The sequence below is a fragment of the Phytophthora cinnamomi genome (assembly GCF_018691715.1).
Source record: "Phytophthora cinnamomi strain GKB4 chromosome Unknown Contig95, whole genome shotgun sequence".
NCBI classification, from domain to species: domain Eukaryota; phylum Oomycota; class Peronosporomycetes; order Peronosporales; family Peronosporaceae; genus Phytophthora; species Phytophthora cinnamomi.
Genome location: NW_027151028.1, coordinates 190437 through 207295, shown reverse-complemented (window position 1 = coordinate 207295; position 16859 = coordinate 190437). Strand labels below are relative to the sequence as shown.

The 16859-nt window shown below is 52.5% G+C and overlaps 4 protein-coding genes across 4 annotated transcripts; 1 reads left to right on the top strand and 3 right to left on the bottom strand.

Moving 5' to 3' along the window:
• Positions 1 to 296: 296 nt before the first annotated feature.
• On the bottom strand, positions 297 to 1145 carry IUM83_16691 (uncharacterized protein; the record flags this gene model as incomplete). Its single annotated transcript, XM_067941594.1, has 1 exon — positions 297 to 1145. One exon carries the CDS (start codon positions 1143 to 1145, stop codon positions 297 to 299), a length of 849 nt encoding a protein of 282 aa, XP_067783877.1.
• Positions 1146 to 1667: 522 nt separating this feature from the next.
• On the top strand, positions 1668 to 9393 carry IUM83_16690 (uncharacterized protein; the record flags this gene model as incomplete). The annotated part of the gene is made up of 10 exons (XM_067941593.1): positions 1668 to 1776; positions 1847 to 2671; positions 2732 to 3507; positions 4057 to 4458; positions 4529 to 4656; positions 5094 to 6216; positions 6282 to 6452; positions 6516 to 8951; positions 9045 to 9123; positions 9239 to 9393. 10 exons carry the CDS (start codon positions 1668 to 1670, stop codon positions 9391 to 9393), a joined length of 6204 nt encoding a protein of 2067 aa, XP_067783803.1.
• A 94-nt stretch (positions 9394 to 9487) lies between these two features.
• Positions 9488 to 11455, bottom strand: IUM83_16689 (serine/threonine protein kinase; the record flags this gene model as incomplete). The annotated part of the gene is made up of 3 exons (XM_067941592.1): positions 9488 to 9499; positions 9570 to 10335; positions 10407 to 11455. 3 exons carry the CDS (start codon positions 11453 to 11455, stop codon positions 9488 to 9490), a joined length of 1827 nt encoding a protein of 608 aa, XP_067783818.1.
• Positions 11456 to 11664: 209 nt separating this feature from the next.
• Positions 11665 to 12822, bottom strand: IUM83_16688 (Zinc-binding alcohol dehydrogenase domain-containing protein 2; the record flags this gene model as incomplete). The annotated part of the gene is made up of 5 exons (XM_067941591.1): positions 11665 to 12105; positions 12179 to 12411; positions 12476 to 12516; positions 12592 to 12670; positions 12732 to 12822. The coding sequence occupies 5 exons, from the start codon at positions 12820 to 12822 to the stop codon at positions 11665 to 11667; spliced, it is 885 nt and encodes a 294-aa protein (XP_067783819.1).
• Positions 12823 to 16859: the final 4037 nt, after the last annotated feature.

The following is a 16859-nucleotide window of genomic DNA, read 5'->3' as shown; positions in this document are numbered from 1 at the left end:
GCCCGCGACTAGTATTTAGAATGCGATATCAAACTTAAAAAGAACGAACACGGCCTAGCTTTTATGCCTTGATATCATTTCGTTTTGCGTTGCCTCAAATGTGCAACAAGTGAGACGTCGAGGCTCAACGGTTGGTCCACACAGAACAAGAAAACGATTCGCCAAGACCAGCCGACTGCTGCTGCTTGTGGAGCTTCTCGCAAACTCTCCCTGTTGAAGTTGCGTTGGATTAATCGTGAAACAGTGCATTGCATTAATAAGGATCTTCCCACTTTAAAAACGGCGCTATAGTGCACTCACGCCCAGTCGCGCTGCGTAGGCGTCGATGGACGCACGCACTGTGACGAACTCTTGGCACTGGCGGGCGTCGAGGCGTCGATCTCGATCGACAGCAGCAAACCTTCTTCGCTGCTGCTGCGGCACTCGCGCTTCTGTAGCTCCCGCAGCTGCCGCTTGGTGTACACCACGAGGAACGTGATGGCCAGTACGGTGAGCGAGACGCCCGTGACGACCATGACCATGCGGCTGGTGGTCATCTCGGTCTCACCCGACAGAATGGCGGCGATGTCGGTCGCCTGCTCGCCGATGTACGACCACAGCACGGCGTGCGGGACGTTCCCGACGGCCGAGGACACGGCGAACCGCGCCACCGACACGTGGGTGATGGCCAAGCTGTAGATCTTGACAATGTTGGGGATGCTCGAGAGCTGGTAGAGCAGCACGGGCTTCCAGCTCGGACTGTTGAGCACCTCGGAGAAGGCTCGGAAGGTCGGGAACTTGGTGCGCAGGTAGCCGCCGATCATCTCCTTGCCCATGGCGCGGCCCAGCAGGAACGCCAGCGTCGAGCCGCCGGTCTTGCCCACCGTGATCACGAGCACCGCGTGCGGCACGCCGAAGAGCGAGCCAGCCACCATCTCCAGCGCCGTGGCCGGCAGGCAGAGCGGCACGGCCACCCAGAAGACCAGGACGAAGGCCAGCGTGCCCAGCACCAGGTGGTCCTCCACCCACGCCGTGACGGCCACCAGGTACGCGTGCACAGGCAGCAGCGACAGCAGCAGCACTGCGCTAGTGAGCAGGAGGCCCAGCACCGCCAGACGCAGCCACATGTGCCATCTCGGGCGGGCGACGTCGCTCGTCACGCGCATATTGGGACCCGGAGTGGCCCACCGGTCCACGCCGTCCACCGCGCTGTAGTTGGCAACCGACGGGGCCATCGCCTCGAGCTCCTCTGCCTATATGGAGAGGAACGAGACCTATCCTAAGGCTTGGAGGTACAATACAGTCTGGTCCAGCGTGGCACAGTCTGAATTCTGTGCGGTGGACAGGTGAACATAACGCGTCACCCGGTACCGGAAAACGGGTACAGTATCTGTTACGACCACTTCAACGTGGACTGTTTTACAGCTTCGTCCGCTCTTGTCCAGCGTGACGCTTTGTGACCACACCCGCTACATTGGCCATTTCAACGTTCATGTAATGTATCCATCTTTCAGCACCAGCGATGGTCATATACTAGTAGAAGGTCTAGTTGCACTTGACGTGCTCCTGTCCTGTATTGTGGCGGCGACCCGTCGTAAAGTCGGTTTGCTCTGCATCGGTCGCCATGCTGGCGTGAACGTCTGCCATCGCATTGAACCTTAGATCAATCAATACTCCGTGAATCGGCCATGGTGAAGGCGAAGGACGAAGACGAAGAGGAGTTGCGAGAGGAGGCGCTGGCGGAGTGGGTGTCCCGAGGTCAGGCGGCGCAGGACTTCACCATGGAGAAGATGATGAGTACGGTTGCGTTTTGCTCAGCTCTACTTGTAGTCGCTGTACTTTAACACTCCGGTGGTTGTTTTTCCAGAGTTGTGGGATGCAGAAGATGACGGCAACGAAGAAGAAGACGAAGAGGGGGGTCTGGAGGACAAGCAGGAGCTCATGAAGGGCTACCAGATGCTCGGGCCGTTGGTTGACCAGGCGAAGGATGCCGCTCACCACTACAAGGAGATCGCGATGGTGGAGGGCAAGAAGGCGCTGGTCACGGCTTGGAAGTACGCAGAGCTGCCTCCGCTTCGCGATCGCCGGTTGCTGCGTCAACATGTTGTGCATGTGCACGAGATGGATGCAGAGACGATGAAGTATTCAAAAATTCACGAACGAGTCCGAGAGGACCTGGACGACGCTCGGCAGATGGAGGAGGAGCTGCATTTCGGTCTCAAGAAGCGCAACAAGCGCCAAGCCCCACTCCTGAATCGGTTCCAAGAGTTGAAAGCCGAAGCGGACAGAGTGCAGCACGAGCAGGTCTTGGAAGAGATCCAGCAGCGTCGGCGTGAACGGGTCGACAAAGCGATGCAGGAGAAGAAACGGCTGCTCGAGGAGAAGGAGCGCAAAGCAGAGCAGCTTTTAGTGCAGCGTCGACAACGAAACATGAAGTTCTGGCAGAAGCAGCTCGTGGAAGCGCGCGAATTCGCAGAGCAGCAGACGTACGAGCAGGAGCGGAAGGAGGAATTTGACAGGCAAGTGGAGGAGATGCAGGAGGAGATCCGCATGGTCGAGGAGGAAGAAAGTATCGATGCGAAGCGCTCATTCGAGCGGCTACAGACAATGTCGTCGATCGGCATTTTTGATACGGCCTACGAGCCTGGAGAATGGAACTCGTCGCTTGAAGGAGGGAACCGAACAGGGCTTGGTACGTTAAAGCTACCCGTGCTCTAGCGATCGAATACTAACAGTTGTTACGTTGATTCAGATGAATACACGACGGGAGTCTCGACAACGCGAGGATTTATCATCGAGAACGAGCAAAAGCGAATAAAGCTTCTGGAGATCCAATCCAAAGTGACGATGCTTCGTGAAAAGCTGGAGCAGGTTGAACAGGCCAAGACGAATCTGGGACTGAATATGAGGACGATTCTCGAACGAAAAGATTACTTGCTGCAGGAGATCAGACAAGTCAGAGCGGAGCAGGATGGTTTGAACGAGGTGCTGGCCGGTCCGCCACGAAGAGACCCGTCAGAGCACGAGAAGCAGCAATTCCACACACTGGTGACTCGCAGAGCTGCCTACATGAAGCAACTCGGAGATTTAGATTCTCGTATCGCGAATATCCAAAAGCGAACTGAGATTGTCCATCGTTCCGAGGCTTCATTTCTGCCAATGCTGAAAGAGGCAGAAGAGAAGTTGGTTGAAACCCAAGCCCAGGTGGATGCCATTGAGAAAGAACGGCATGAGCTTCCCGTGGTTGTTGGCAGAGCCATCTTTCAGCCAGAAGGCGCACTGATCCCTACACACGGCGAGGAAGCAGATCGAGTGTCCGTCCAGATGACGAAGCCGTTTATCGACCCCACTACGCTGCTGAACCAAGTTACTATGGAGAGCAAGTTTGAGATTTTGAAAAGTGCAGTTGCACCTGTAACTGAACACTATAAGAAGGCGAAGACTCAGGCGATTGAGGCGTGGAAAGTCAATGAGCTTCGATCGTTAGCCGAGCAAGATCTGGATAGTGCTAAAGCTCGTCTGGTTAAAGTGCGAGATCGCTTCGTGGATCTCCAAAACACCGCACTGCGAAGTGACATCGTCCACGCAATTCAAAAGTATCATGTACGTGCGCATATATCTCTGAAATCGCTTTGTTGCCGAGGTTCTAATGAATCAACGTGACTGCAGCAAGATGGCAACAAGCTGCGCCAGTGTATTTTCCCATTAAAAGGTCCAATTGAGTGGTGGAATCGCCAAATACCTAAGAAATCAATGGGGCTGAAGTACTCCGTTGAACACAACACTATTGTACTGGCCGAAGGGGAGGCAACAGGGAAAATTACGGGCTGCGTTTACCTTCCGAAGCGCTGCTTCTATACTATTCACATGGACGTAAGCGTCCAGCGAATTGGTGCTGAAATGGGCGACTCTGCTGAGGCTGTGCAAGATCTGGACAAACTTACAGAAGACTGGAAGCTATACATTGGCCCAGAAACAGACTCATTACAGCATCATACCTTCCGAGATCTCGGTGGCAAAGTACGTATCTACACACTGACGAGCTTACGGACTAGATTCTGACAGAGTGTGATGTAGATCTTGCGGACTGGGGATTTGACTTTCGAGTTTTCAGGATATCGGCTCTGCTTCTGTTTGGAGATCACCCACCGAGGTGTTGCTGACCTGAAGCGTAAGACGCTTCGTTATGCTCTCAGCAATTCGGCTAGATATGAAGAACGCCTGGAAAATTTCCGAGAAGAAGAGAATCATGCACGCCTTCTTCAGAAGGAGAAACACTTTGTGTCCGAGCTGGTTAAGACCATGCGCATGCAGTCGAAGAAGACAAGCAGCCAGCGAGCGACAGAGCTCCTGCAAGAACTGATTCAGGTGGAACGAAGCACGACGAAAATGTGGGACTCCACACTCTTTCATGGTCATTTCCAGCGGTTTAAGCGAGCCGAGTACGTCAACATGCTGCGTGGTGAGATCAAGAAGGAGGTGCGACTTACCTTGCCTCGACTCGTTCCAGCTGAGCCTTACAACCCTTATACCTGTATTCCTGAGCTAGATTGCAGTTCAAATCGACTACAGTATTGCTCTCCGACAAGGCCGCGTCAGTGAAAGCGAAATGTTGGCAGCTGGAACTCCAGTAATTACAGATAACTCTCTTCAGGGAAAGCGGAAAGAAGTATCAAGGTGAGTCTCGCATTTGCGTGAAAGGGAGATGCATTTCTAAGGTGCTCGTTCTATAGGGTGGATTTCCAAGCACGAAAATCTGCACTGATGGAGCCTAAGAGATTAGCTGTGCAGAGGCTCTTGGGGGACTACTGTAGCTTCAAATCGCAGGTTGATAGTAGGGGCAACACTCTCACGGGGTCATACCGAAGGGAAACCATGATAGTCGGTGTTCGATACGAGTGGCGGGAGGCGCGAATGAAGCTTCACGTTATGCACAAGGTACGATATCGATGACACGAACGAAAATCATCATCATATTTACACTATTTTTTATCGCAGCTTTGTGGTCCTTCAAGCAACGCTGTAGATACGGATGAGATGAATTTTGAGGTGGCAACGGAATGGTTCCATTTAGATAATGCAAACGCCGTTTTCTTGTCGAGCTCATGTGCTAGGACGCTGCGTCGAACGCGGCGCGAGGAGGCAGAAACTCGGTTGCTTCTAGTCGCTAAGGACGCGAAGATCGAGCAATTACAACAAGAGACAAAGAAGAACGTCCAAGAAGAGAACGAAGCAGCCATTCGAGAGGCCAAAGAGGACAATATGCTGTCCCAGCAGATGCAGCAGGAGTTGGCTCGCAGAGAGAAACTGTTTTACGCGGATGCGATCCGGTTAACGACATACAACGAGGCGGTGTCATCTCAGATCGATTTCCAAGTGCAGCGCAAACTAAACGTGTTGCAACAAACGATGCACGCTCCCGTCAATATTGATCCCATTGTACATGACCTGAAAGAAAGTTTTGCGCGACAATTTGTCCAGGGAAAGCTGGCGTTGGTTAGAAAAACTTGGGAACGGAAAATGAAGCGGGTCACTAACAAACGTACTAAAACGAGAAAGGAGCGGGAATTCCGAATTCGTCAGGAGGAGGAGCTCATGAAGGAGGTTAACGAATCCAACGAGCGTGAGCTGGCAGCGCTGAAGTCCAATCAAGAACAGCGAGCAAAGGAGGAATTGTTGCGTATCCCAAACTTCCAAGCTGCAATTGAGCAAGCTTTCGAGTGTGAGCACCTAGAGTTGAAAGCGTGGGGGACGAAGTACGACTTCGGAATGAAGTGCAAGAAATGCGGGAAGGAAATGTCCAAGTCGTGCGATGACCCCAATCACGCGTGCGGAGGAGACCCAGCGCTGGATGAAGACGTTCGAATCCACCGTGCGCAAGCGACAAGTGGAATTGCATTCCGCTTCATGAGCGCAGAACACCTCCATAAAGTCGAAAAGGAGCGCCTTCGGCTCGAGAAAGAAGCTCGATCGATTGAGGATGTGGAGGCCATGCTGTACGACCGCCTGGATCCGAAGTCCATTGACGACTTCAACTACCGCCATGGAATCAATCGAGGGACTTTGCTGGAAAATGCGGATAGCTCGGACCCATTGTATCCTCGGTTAGTTCAAGACATCCACCGTGCTTCACATCAGGATGAAATCCTTTTCCACGGCAGACTTCGGAATTTCAACTTTCGTATTCAGCAGATTTTCCGTCAACATGCCGAGGGTACGCGAAGGCTTGAAATACAGGTAAGCCCGTCGATGTGAACAATTTAATTCACGATGATGGAGTAACCATTTTTTGTGTTGCTTAGCGTGCTTTCCTGGAGAACGCGCACCGCGAAAACGAGCTGGTATTGATGAAACTACCCCTGATCGAGGCCGACCACGCTCGAGCTGTGGCGTTAATTGCAGAAGATGCAGCAGTCTTGACGAGGTTTGAGGAGACCAAAGTGGCGCTGACCGCAGCCCAGAGAGAGCGAGAGGTACGAGATGCTACTGCGAGTTACGGTTGTAATCAAACTAGTCTGATTTTCCTGTTTTTTTAGGCTGCATACTACGCGATCGAAGGGGTGGAGGAAGAAGCCGAGTTTTCCGAGTTCCATGCCCCAGCTCTCATCAAAAGTAGCGACGAAATGAGTGCGATCTATAAGCGAATCCAGGGAGAGTTCGACTTTGCCAAGCAACAACTTACCACAGCGAAGGACCGACTTGACAAAGCTGAGAACGAGCGAAGCAAGGTCGATTCGCTGATGAATCGATTGTACTGTCGGACTCAGAACTCGATACTGCGGACGAAATACGGTTTTATGAAGGTCAAATACTACCGAACAGAAGATAGCTGTGTGGTTGTGAGCCCACTGCACTGGGACGCGACTCTGTTCATCCCTATGGACGAGATTCTAGCCTACGAAGCCATCTACCGAGAGGAAGAGAGTTTTTCTATGGCTGATGAAGATGAACGCGCCCACGAATTCATTCGTGCAGAACGAGAGATGGAGCTTGTCGAACGTAAGAAAATGGAGATTGAAGATAACCAGATACGAGGGATCGTGGCGTGGCGAGCGAAGAAGGAGAAGGAAGAGACCTTGCTCACCAATGCTATTTGCCACGACGAGTTGGAGTCACAGTTTATATACGAGATGGAGGGACGAAAGTCAAGCATCGAATCTGCTCGTCAGGAAGCTCTGCACCTTCAACGACGAGGCCGAGTGTATCCTCCTCGAAGACGCCCACCACTTACACAACGGCCAAGTCGGTTTGATGCTAAACGAGTCTCAAGAGCAAGTGAAAAGCGGTTGGCGATGGCTGTGATTGAACAACAATTACTGGCTAAGGAGAAGAAGTTGAGAGACGAGAGTTTGCGCGAACGGAACGCTATCAGTGTGGCCTCCCTGGCTCGAGAGGTGTATGGTGAACTGTTAGCGGTTATCACAAGAGAGATTTGTGTGGAACGGACCAAGCAGGGGAAACACGAAGCACACGAACTCCTTCGCGCAAAGCGAAGTGCGGTTATTGTAGCCTCTGATCAAGCGAGAGCTCCCAGCGGTGCTTTGGTGGCTCCCTTACTTGGGCTCGATCGACTGTGGGTCTCCAGGAAACAAAAGTATACTTTGCTGTACTCTACGTGGCGACAGGAGTACGCAAAGCTTCAGCTGGTTCGAGACGAGATGGCGCGGCGTGACGAGCTTCGTCGACTTGCTGAAGAAGAGAGACTCCGACATGAAGCCCGGCGTAAGGAGATGTTAGTGGAAGAGCGATTATGCCGCAAATTCTACCTGGAAGAAATGGTTTTGTGCATGCAGGAGAGAAAGGCGATGACGAGCGCTGAAGTGGAGATGAGGGAGTACATCCGGCAGCTAGAACTTGAGGCTATGAAGACGAAGTACTCGAAAATGGTCGAAGATCGGAACCGCGTGAACGATAAAGCTGCTCGTCGTCTTGAAATCAAGCTCGGCAAGAACGAGCAGCATCGTCTACACCGCGAGTGGCGGCAGATCAAGGTCGAAGACGAGTTGTCTATGCAGATACGAGAGAAAGAGATCGCTGACGCACTAGCCGAAGCATTGGAGCGTCAGTTTGACAAGTACGTTGCGCATCAGTTGGCCCAGGGAAAAGTCTCAGCCGAACTGGAGGCTAGTCGTATGGCCGAAAGACTACGAGAAGCACAGCAAGTTGCGATGGAGAAACGCAGAGCTTTCGAGAATAAAACGGTGCAGGAGCGGATGATCGCGACAGTGGAAACCTTTTACGCGCTTTCGAAGGCCGAAGTGGAGTGGATGGATGCAATAGAAAGAGCGAAGTTCTGGGAACAACGAGTTCCTCCGTTGGAAGCGAATCTAAAGCAGATGCTTCCTGAGCTCAAGAGAATTCAAGAAGAGAGAGAGAACGTTGTCAACGACGCCAAATCGAAAAGAGAATACGCTGATAAATGTAAGAAACGGATCGAGGAAGCCGACACCTCGTTGTCTCGAGCAATTCAAGAGAAGGAGAAGGCGATGCTGAGGTACAAGCGAGTGCACAAGCTGAACGCCACTATCGACTCTGAAGTGCTTCATGATCGGGTACAGCGTTTCCGCACCTCGTACTTGCGAGACCGGCTGCATGTTCAATACTTCGCTCTGTTGACCGATGCTATCGTACGAAGGGCGCTGGTCGAGTGTAGCGAGCGCGAAATTGTTCGACTACAAGAGCAAACCAAGCAATTGGAAGAAGAACGTCGATTTAAGAGTAAGGAGGTGAGCGTGCTTCAGAGGAAACGGCGACGTGCGCTACGCATGCGGCTCCGACGAGCAGAGCTGAATAAATTCATCTTCGGTCACTCGCGACGCCGATTGCTGAAGGACATGTTCCAACGGTGGACGAAGCTGTGGTGTGAGCGTACAAGGGTGCGTGCTTCCTTCAAGATGAAGCACGAACTTCTGCTGCAGAAGCAGAAACTCACAATGACGACCAGCTCTCCACTGCTGAAGCAGCAAAGCTTGGTTCGTGAGATTAAGCAAACGGCTATCCCAACGAGATTGTCGATCATGCACGACCATCAAAGGCGGGTGCTGCAATGTCGATTGTGTCGGCAGAAATACTCTGAGGAGCAGAATAATCGCTACTCGTGTACCTACCACCCCGGCATGTACGAGTTTGCTTGTGTTAGAACATGTGAGACCCGTCGAAATGCTTCATCCGGGCCCGCAGCTGTGCCTGCGTCCTGTATGATGCATCGTGCTAAGCGTTGGCTTTGTTGCGACGATACTGAAGAAGGTCGCTATGGCAGCTCAGGCTGTGCCCGCAGATTCCATTTGCCTGCGCGAAACAACCCCGAGCTCGACCATCTCGTTGAGAAGACAACAACTCAAGAGCAAACCCTTCTTGATCAAGTTAATCAGCAACTACTCGAACTGCGTGAGAGGGACGTCGTCGGAAAGATGAAGTTTGCGACCAAATCTGTCGTCTCGAAGATCGAGCAGGATTTGTCCAAGAAGCGAGCTACTGCCGCCAGGTTCCACACGCTTGATCGCCGCAGCTAACGCAGCGCCTAAACAACAATGTACAGGAATTCTAAGCATGGCGATTCACAAGGCAAAAGGATCCACGCCGTAGCTTACCTCTTGGAATAATTTTTGGAGGTATTCCGTTGACACACCGCAGTCGTCCGCGAGTCGCTCAAACGGAGTTCGCCCCGAAGTTTCGCTGTGGGTAGATGTGTGGCCGATCAATTTAGTAAAGCGGTGGAAAAGGGAGCGCTTTTCCGGCGATCCTTGACTGGATGGCGACACCTCCGCTGACGGCTCGATGCCTGTGACCTCCGGAGGAAGAATCACCATGTCTGGGTAGCGGTAGGAGTACTCGACTGCGACGTTGACAATTGACCGCGAGTCTTCAGGGTTGGTAGCACGTTTCAGCCCCAAACTTCCCCACAACTTGGGGAACTTCCGGAATGCCGCAGTGTTGGCGTAGCCGCTGATAAATGGGTGGGTCAACGCTTCATCAGAAGTCAATCGACGATTCGGGTCTCGGTTGAGCGTTCTCTTTATGAAATCACGGCAAACTGGCGAGAATCGATTCGGCATCGGCGGCAAGGTGTCTTGGCAAATCGCCTCCTCAAGACCGAAGAACCCGTCGTCGACGGTGAATGGGTAAGATCCCGTTGCGAGGGAGAACAGCGTGATACCAAGGGACCAAACATCACTTACGCAGGTGTACTGGGCTCCAGATATGCGCTCGGGCGCCATGTACATCATGGTTCCGGTGAAATCCGAGAAGAACGAGTTGGACTTGGCTAGCGTCCCTGCCAACCCGAAGTCAGCCACCTTGAATTCACCATGGCGATTCATGAGGATATTTGCTGGCTTAATATCCCGGTGAACCATTCTGCAGGAGCATCCAGGCAGGTCTATGAGCCCTGGTTTCAAAGGTTCTACGCACAAATTTGCTTCACGTACCTTTGGCTGTGCATGTGGTCGAGCGCGGTGATGCAGCAGAAGGCGGCGTGACGAAGTACTTCTTCTGAGACTGTGACGTTTGCGTCGAGGAGATCCTGGACGCTGCCCATGTCCATGAATTCCATGACGACGGAGACAGCGCACCTGGCTGGCTTGAGGAAGGCGCCGTAGAATGTGACGAGGTACGGGCAGAGTGAGTTGCGTTCTCGTAGTCCTGCCAGGAAGTGCTGCTTCAGTATGTCGGAGCTGTTTGCTGCACCATTCTGAGGGATGTCCGTGTCAATAGGAGCGAGGTTGTCATGAAGCGCGTGGAGTTCGCGCTTAACCATGTGACGGTCTTCTTCCTGGTAGACAGCGACTTCCTTCACGGCGACCAACTTGATCGTTGGCAAGTACAACGACAAGAATACGGTGCCGCCTGCGCCTTTGCCGAGTTTCTTCACTCTCTTGGTGCGTTTTCCCAGCTCTTCGGGTCCATCATGAGCCACCTCGTTGAATTCGGCAGCTTCGGGAGAATTCATGCTCAGTGTGATGCTAGAGGCTCGACGGGGGCGGGTTGCTGGCACCGTTTGCGCTGCTGCTACTGCAAACGGTGCTTGGCCCGCTGTGAACACTTCCTGAACCGGGTTGTCAGCGAAGAGGACGCTCTTTCGACGCGGCCCGCAGTCCGTCTTGGGCTCTTCGTGCAGCAACATCATCGGCAGCGGAGGCTTTTCCAACTTTTCGAGCGACAGGTGCAGATTCATTTTACGCCTACCTTGAGTAGGTCCTAGGTTTTGAGGAGGAGTAACGGGGCTGGGCTCACGAACGTGAACCTCTTCTTCGTCGTCCGGAACCGTGAACAGTGTAGGCTTCCGCTTTTGGCGGAACTGTCGCGCTTGTCGAGCTGCGAAAGCGGCAGCTCGAACACTTGCGTGGATGTTGGGGCTGGCGATGCCATGAACGGAGCCTACGCGGTCTCGCCCATTGAATTCTCGGTCGCTGGAGCGACTGCCAGCCCCATAGCCTTTTCCATTCCGGACAGGGAACGACGAGGCGGTGGCGAGCATGTTTGAGCGAGTCTCGAGCGACAAGAGTCGATGCAGATAATTTTCTGCTTGGGGCTAGACTGGAACACTCACGTACTAAACTCGGTGGCTAGCTGTCCACGAACAACGAAAAGTGAACCAAGCGGGCGAGTCCTGCTTGGCGCGAGATAAGAAGACGAGGACAGTTGACACACGTCACTGCTCAGCCCACTATTTTTACGAGGCAAAACTTAGCTGCTTATCGCTCGTTCTAGCGCAAATCTGTTCATGTAGCTTGATAACGCGAGCTTCTGGATGGTGCGTTTGCCCGCTGGGTCACTCCACGAGAGGTTATGGACGAGGGCTTCCATGCTCTGCTTGAGTGCATCGTCACCGGCGTTTTCGGTGAGCTGGACGAGATACACTACTCCACTGTGTCTGAGATGTCCGCGAGGCCGCCGGGTGTCGAGCTCACAGATGAGCAGCAAGCAACACGCTTGGTCGCAGCACAAATTACACAGCAAGTCAGCTAGTGCGATGCCGAAGTTCGCAGTCTCTGGATTTGCTGCGGCTTGCAAGAAGAGGGATAAAGTGGATGAAAGTTTTTCTTGCGTCGCCGATACTCGTGCTGTGTCCAGTGCAGCTAGGTTGGTAAGGATTTCTGCTGCCACCTCTTGCCAGTACGGAGGAGCCTAGTTGTGATGCAGAGAAATACCCATTACATGCGTTGTACCCCCTCATAATTGCCGTGAACAGGTAGAATACCTCGTTTTCCGAGAGGAGGATCTCCCACATGCTCTGCACGAAATCCGGTGGCAAGTCTCCTTTACTAAAGTCCGAGCCGCAGAGGTTCCGGCAGCATTCGAGAACGAAGCTCACGTAGTCGTTGATCTGTGTTGGGAGCGTACTCAGCACCTGGAAGAGTGTCTCCAGAACGTCCAGCTCGAGCATCTCCGCTGCGATCTCCGAGTCGATGCTGGCGTGACAGAGCGCAACCACTGCACGTAATCGTCGTTAGATGGTCGACAAAGCATGAATGCATCATACAAGTTGCCTCCGTACACGTAAACTGCAGCGAGTCGTGGACTTCGTACTCTTCCCACCTACGGAGCCAACACACGCGACATCAGCGCCTCGATCTGTTTCTCATCAATATCCACTGCAAACTAGAAACTGACGTTGTGCCGAAGACCTCGCTTGTGTTCCAGGCATAGTTGAGCGTGGCCTGTTCTTCCAGAATGCGGGCCAAATGATCCACTGATCTCCGTAAACTATCACGTCCATGCCAGAATCGCTTGAGTAGAACTCCCTCACGTACCGATGGCTGTGACACCGTCAGCCTTGTGAAACTCCTCGCGGTCTTGTGCATCCACGAGTCGCATAGCCAGCTCGGCCAGGGCATTTCTCATCGATTCGCTATCTTTTCCCTGCCGAAAGCATTCCAGTGGGGTGGCAATGGGACCATCTGACCTCCGAGTTTTCCTTTGTGAGGCCTTGGTCGCTTCCATGGGCAATTGGCGAGACGGCTACTGGTCACGAGTTAGATAGATGCAGGGCGAAACAGTCCACACTAACCTTCCTATCAATAGCTGGAGATCAAGTTGAAGACGGTGCTGTGCATGGGCAAAGTAACCATGTCCATGCCTTGACAACGGTGTACCCAGGGGATGAGGTCCTGACGTATCTCCACTTGTACAATTAGGATGATCACGACGTAGACTTAAGGGTATCAACACTAAGTGAATGATGTTCCGGTACTGCGCGAACACATCAAGCTCGGTCCCTCACTTCTGAATTGTCGCTGTCTTCGAGACACGCCTTAGTGTCAGCGGAAGAGACTCTCTTTGCCCGACGATGTCTACCCCTACTGTCTTCAACCCACTGCAGAATCAAGTAAACGAAGAGAATCGATGCAAGTACACGAGCAAGCGGTGTGACCTTCCTCGCTCTTTCAAGCGCAACGGCGAGCTGCATCGCTTCTGTGACTACCACCGAATGAAGGCCAACATTAATCAGCGCCGAGTCGACAAAAGACGAAAGTTGATGAATAAAGCTCATCGAGCTCCTGGAAATTCGAGTCCGACTTCTTCCCAAGACCAGCCGCTGGCATTGATTCCGGACGTCACGTGGTATGACGACTTGGACCCCCAGGATCTCGAGTATCTTGATCGGTTGCTGTCATCCGAAGGAGATGAAATGCCAAGATGCGAGTTGTGAAGCAGAATTTTGAGCATTAAAAAGTAGTAAACATGTTACTAAGCATCCTCCACGATTTCATCATCGGCATGCCACCGCCGCTTAGACACGTACAGGCAGAAGTCCAGCCTGCCACGAGGTCTACAGCATAGTATTAGTAGGATATCAGGCTGGACGTCAAGATGCGTTTGGCCAAGAGCTTCGGGTTTTCGAAGCTGAGTGTTTGTACTCAATCCCAATTTTGGGCAGGATCGGATCGTCGTGGTGGACTATCCGCCCCATTTCACCGCCCTCCTCAGTAAATCCTTCAGTACAAATTGGGTTCACACTAGCGCTGGAATCAGTATCCAGAACTTCTACCGGGCCGAAAGCCACAAGACTTCGTACTAATGACGCAATTTAACGGATACTTACGGATTGCTTTGTGGCAGATTGGCCTATTCGTTCGTCGGATGACCAACGGCCACAACGATCCATTCAGCGAAGTCGGCGTGGTTGATGCTCTCCACCGAGCATAGCCACAATCAAATTCGATCCTTCCTAGTCAAGCCTACCACAACACGCAAGTTCTCTCGCGTACCCCTCGAACCGTTCAACAGTACAGCCCAATGAATCCCTCGTACGAACCAGCGGCATCTCCAGCTACCAGTGCCAACCTCAGTGTCGGATACTACCAAGACTTGGTTGAATTGGACGCAGAATTCCGCGCATCGATTCTCCTAGAAGAGCGCCGTTGCCGGTACCCAAGCAAGCGCTGCGAGATGCCGCGAGCGATCAAGCGCAACGGGGAAATGCACCGATTCTGCGAAGTTCACCGCGACCGAGCCAACCTGAACCAACGCCGACTCGAAGCGAGACGAAAGCGGGAGATGCTGGAGGTTGAAAACGCCCCGCGAAAGCGAGGCTGCTCTTCGCCGGAACGAGAACCCACGACAGATAAAGAGAATCAGTCGGAAAACCAGCCGTGGTCGGAGCCTTGTGAATCCTCATCGCCACTTCACTCCGTCTTGGCCCAAGATGAGCTCAACTTCCTCAGTCGGCTCCTCTCACAGAACAGCCTGGAGGATTTACCCGTAGAAAATGTCACTGGACAAGTTAGCAACGCATCGAAATCGCGTCCGTCGGATACTCGATTTGCCTGCTGAGATAGATTGGAAAGCGGGAGAAAACAACACGAAATCACTGGGCTGTAAACGGTTTAAGTGAGCTCTTAGCATTGGAGTAGTCGTGTTCGGCGTTGTGCACGGATCATTCTGACTCACAATTTACCACGCTGCAGGTCTGCTTGATCCTCGACGAGTGTTTGCTTAGCGCAAAGCTCGCACTCCTTGGTGATTAAGCATGGAGCGTAGTGTCGAGACTGCGAAAATGCAGACACTCGCACGCGGAGAGGAGTAGTGACCGAAATCGTAGCAGCAACAAAGCGTTTAATCCAAGAATGGCTAGCCACGTACCACGCGAGTAGAATTCACCACGAACGCACAACCACTGCGTGAGCAACACGGACTTTGCACGAGATTCTCAAGCTTCAGCTCTGCGATAAGTTTCTGTTTCAAACATCGAAACCCCATGCTGTTGTGGTCGACAAACGTGTTTTCAGCGGGTTTAACTGTCGTTCTGGCTTGAGCGAGACCGAGTGCGCACGGTTGAGGCGAGATTCTACGACGCTGGTTGTTAAAGAGATCCAGCATCGCGGGGATTGCCACAAATTCGAGCCACTGGCGGTTCAGACAGTACTCTACGCATGCGATGGTGTTTGAACTAATGGACTGCATATCCACCAAGTGGTCATCCAAGTGGTCGTACGAGCTGCTGCTGGTAGCCAGCCTACCAGTGGTAGCTAGCCACTGCAAAATACAGAGGAGAAGCGTACTGCATAGTCCAGTATCGACTTCGGCTTGGGTTCATCGGTTCAGACTGCACAAGCCTATCGTCGCCAATAGCAGAGCACAAGCACTGGCGTACTCGAAAGTGCAGGGCACTATCTGAACAGGTCGAATCGTCTACACAGTGCTCCAGTCAGCAAAGCTGGATCAAACATGAAGGATTACCACTACGGCAATAGCAAGTTGAGAGAGCTGGAGGTGGCAAGTGCGAAGCGTGCACCGCAAAACGGCGACCTCTCTCCACCACCGACGCACCCCACCGCACCGCCAGCAAAGCGTTTTCATTTTTCAACTCTCCGTCAACTCATCATTGAACAATGAGCTCCACTCAACACGATGCTGCGTATCCGTACCAGCTACCTCCCGACCTTCAACAGTCTCTGCAACTGAGAGACACTCAGCTTTGTTGCTACCCCAGCAAGCCCTGCCAAAACCTTCGGGTGATGAAACGCAACGGAGAGCTACATCGACTGTGCGAGTACCACCGCATGAAAGCCAACGTGAATCAGCGCAGACTCGAGCAGCGTCGGAGAATGAGGACCAACGAAGCTGTCGCAGATGCAACCAGGTTGAATCAAGACGACGCATTCACTTCTCACCGTCTATCATTGCCCGACTTGAGCGCAGCAGACACCTCGGACTTGGAATTCGACGTGCTGGATGAGTTCCTCGCCCAAGCGGACATTGAACTATCGCCCGTCAATGCGGGCTCCCATTCCTACATCCACGATTTCATGGACAACGACTCTAACATTCGAATGTCCATCTAAGAACCGTTCTTGATATTGTGTGTGTGTGTGTGCAGTAGGCTGTAGCAGATGAATCGCGTACTTCAGTACTAGCTAAGTGACAACAATGACCTCAATTCAAAAACGAAAGCAAAAAAAAATCGCGTAAATAAAATCCGTTGTTCGGCCTCTTCGTTTACTGTTTAGATACTTTCACAGTGTACTTAGTACGAGTAACACGCACCACAAACACAAACACTGGTATTTTTCCGGAAAAAAAGCACCTCCATCATACAAACTGCCATACTTGTTCATGAGTTATGAGTAGCTCCCTGGTATCCAGCTGATGAGCTTCCGTCCCTCAGCAACTCTTGTAAAAGCCAAATATCGTCTGGCTCAAGTGTCGACGTAGGTGAAATGTTCGGTGGTGGCGGCGCAAAGTTGCTGCCACTAATCGGTGAGGTTGATGTCGAGTGGGACATGGTACGCAGTGCTTCAGGGAGTAAGGAAACGGAGGAAGGCGGAGGTTCTTGTTGATACTTGCGCTTATGCTCCAGTCGACGCTGGTTGAAGTTGGCTTTGTTGCGGTGAAACTCGCAGAAGTTGTGAAGTTCGCCATTTCGCTTGACAACGCGT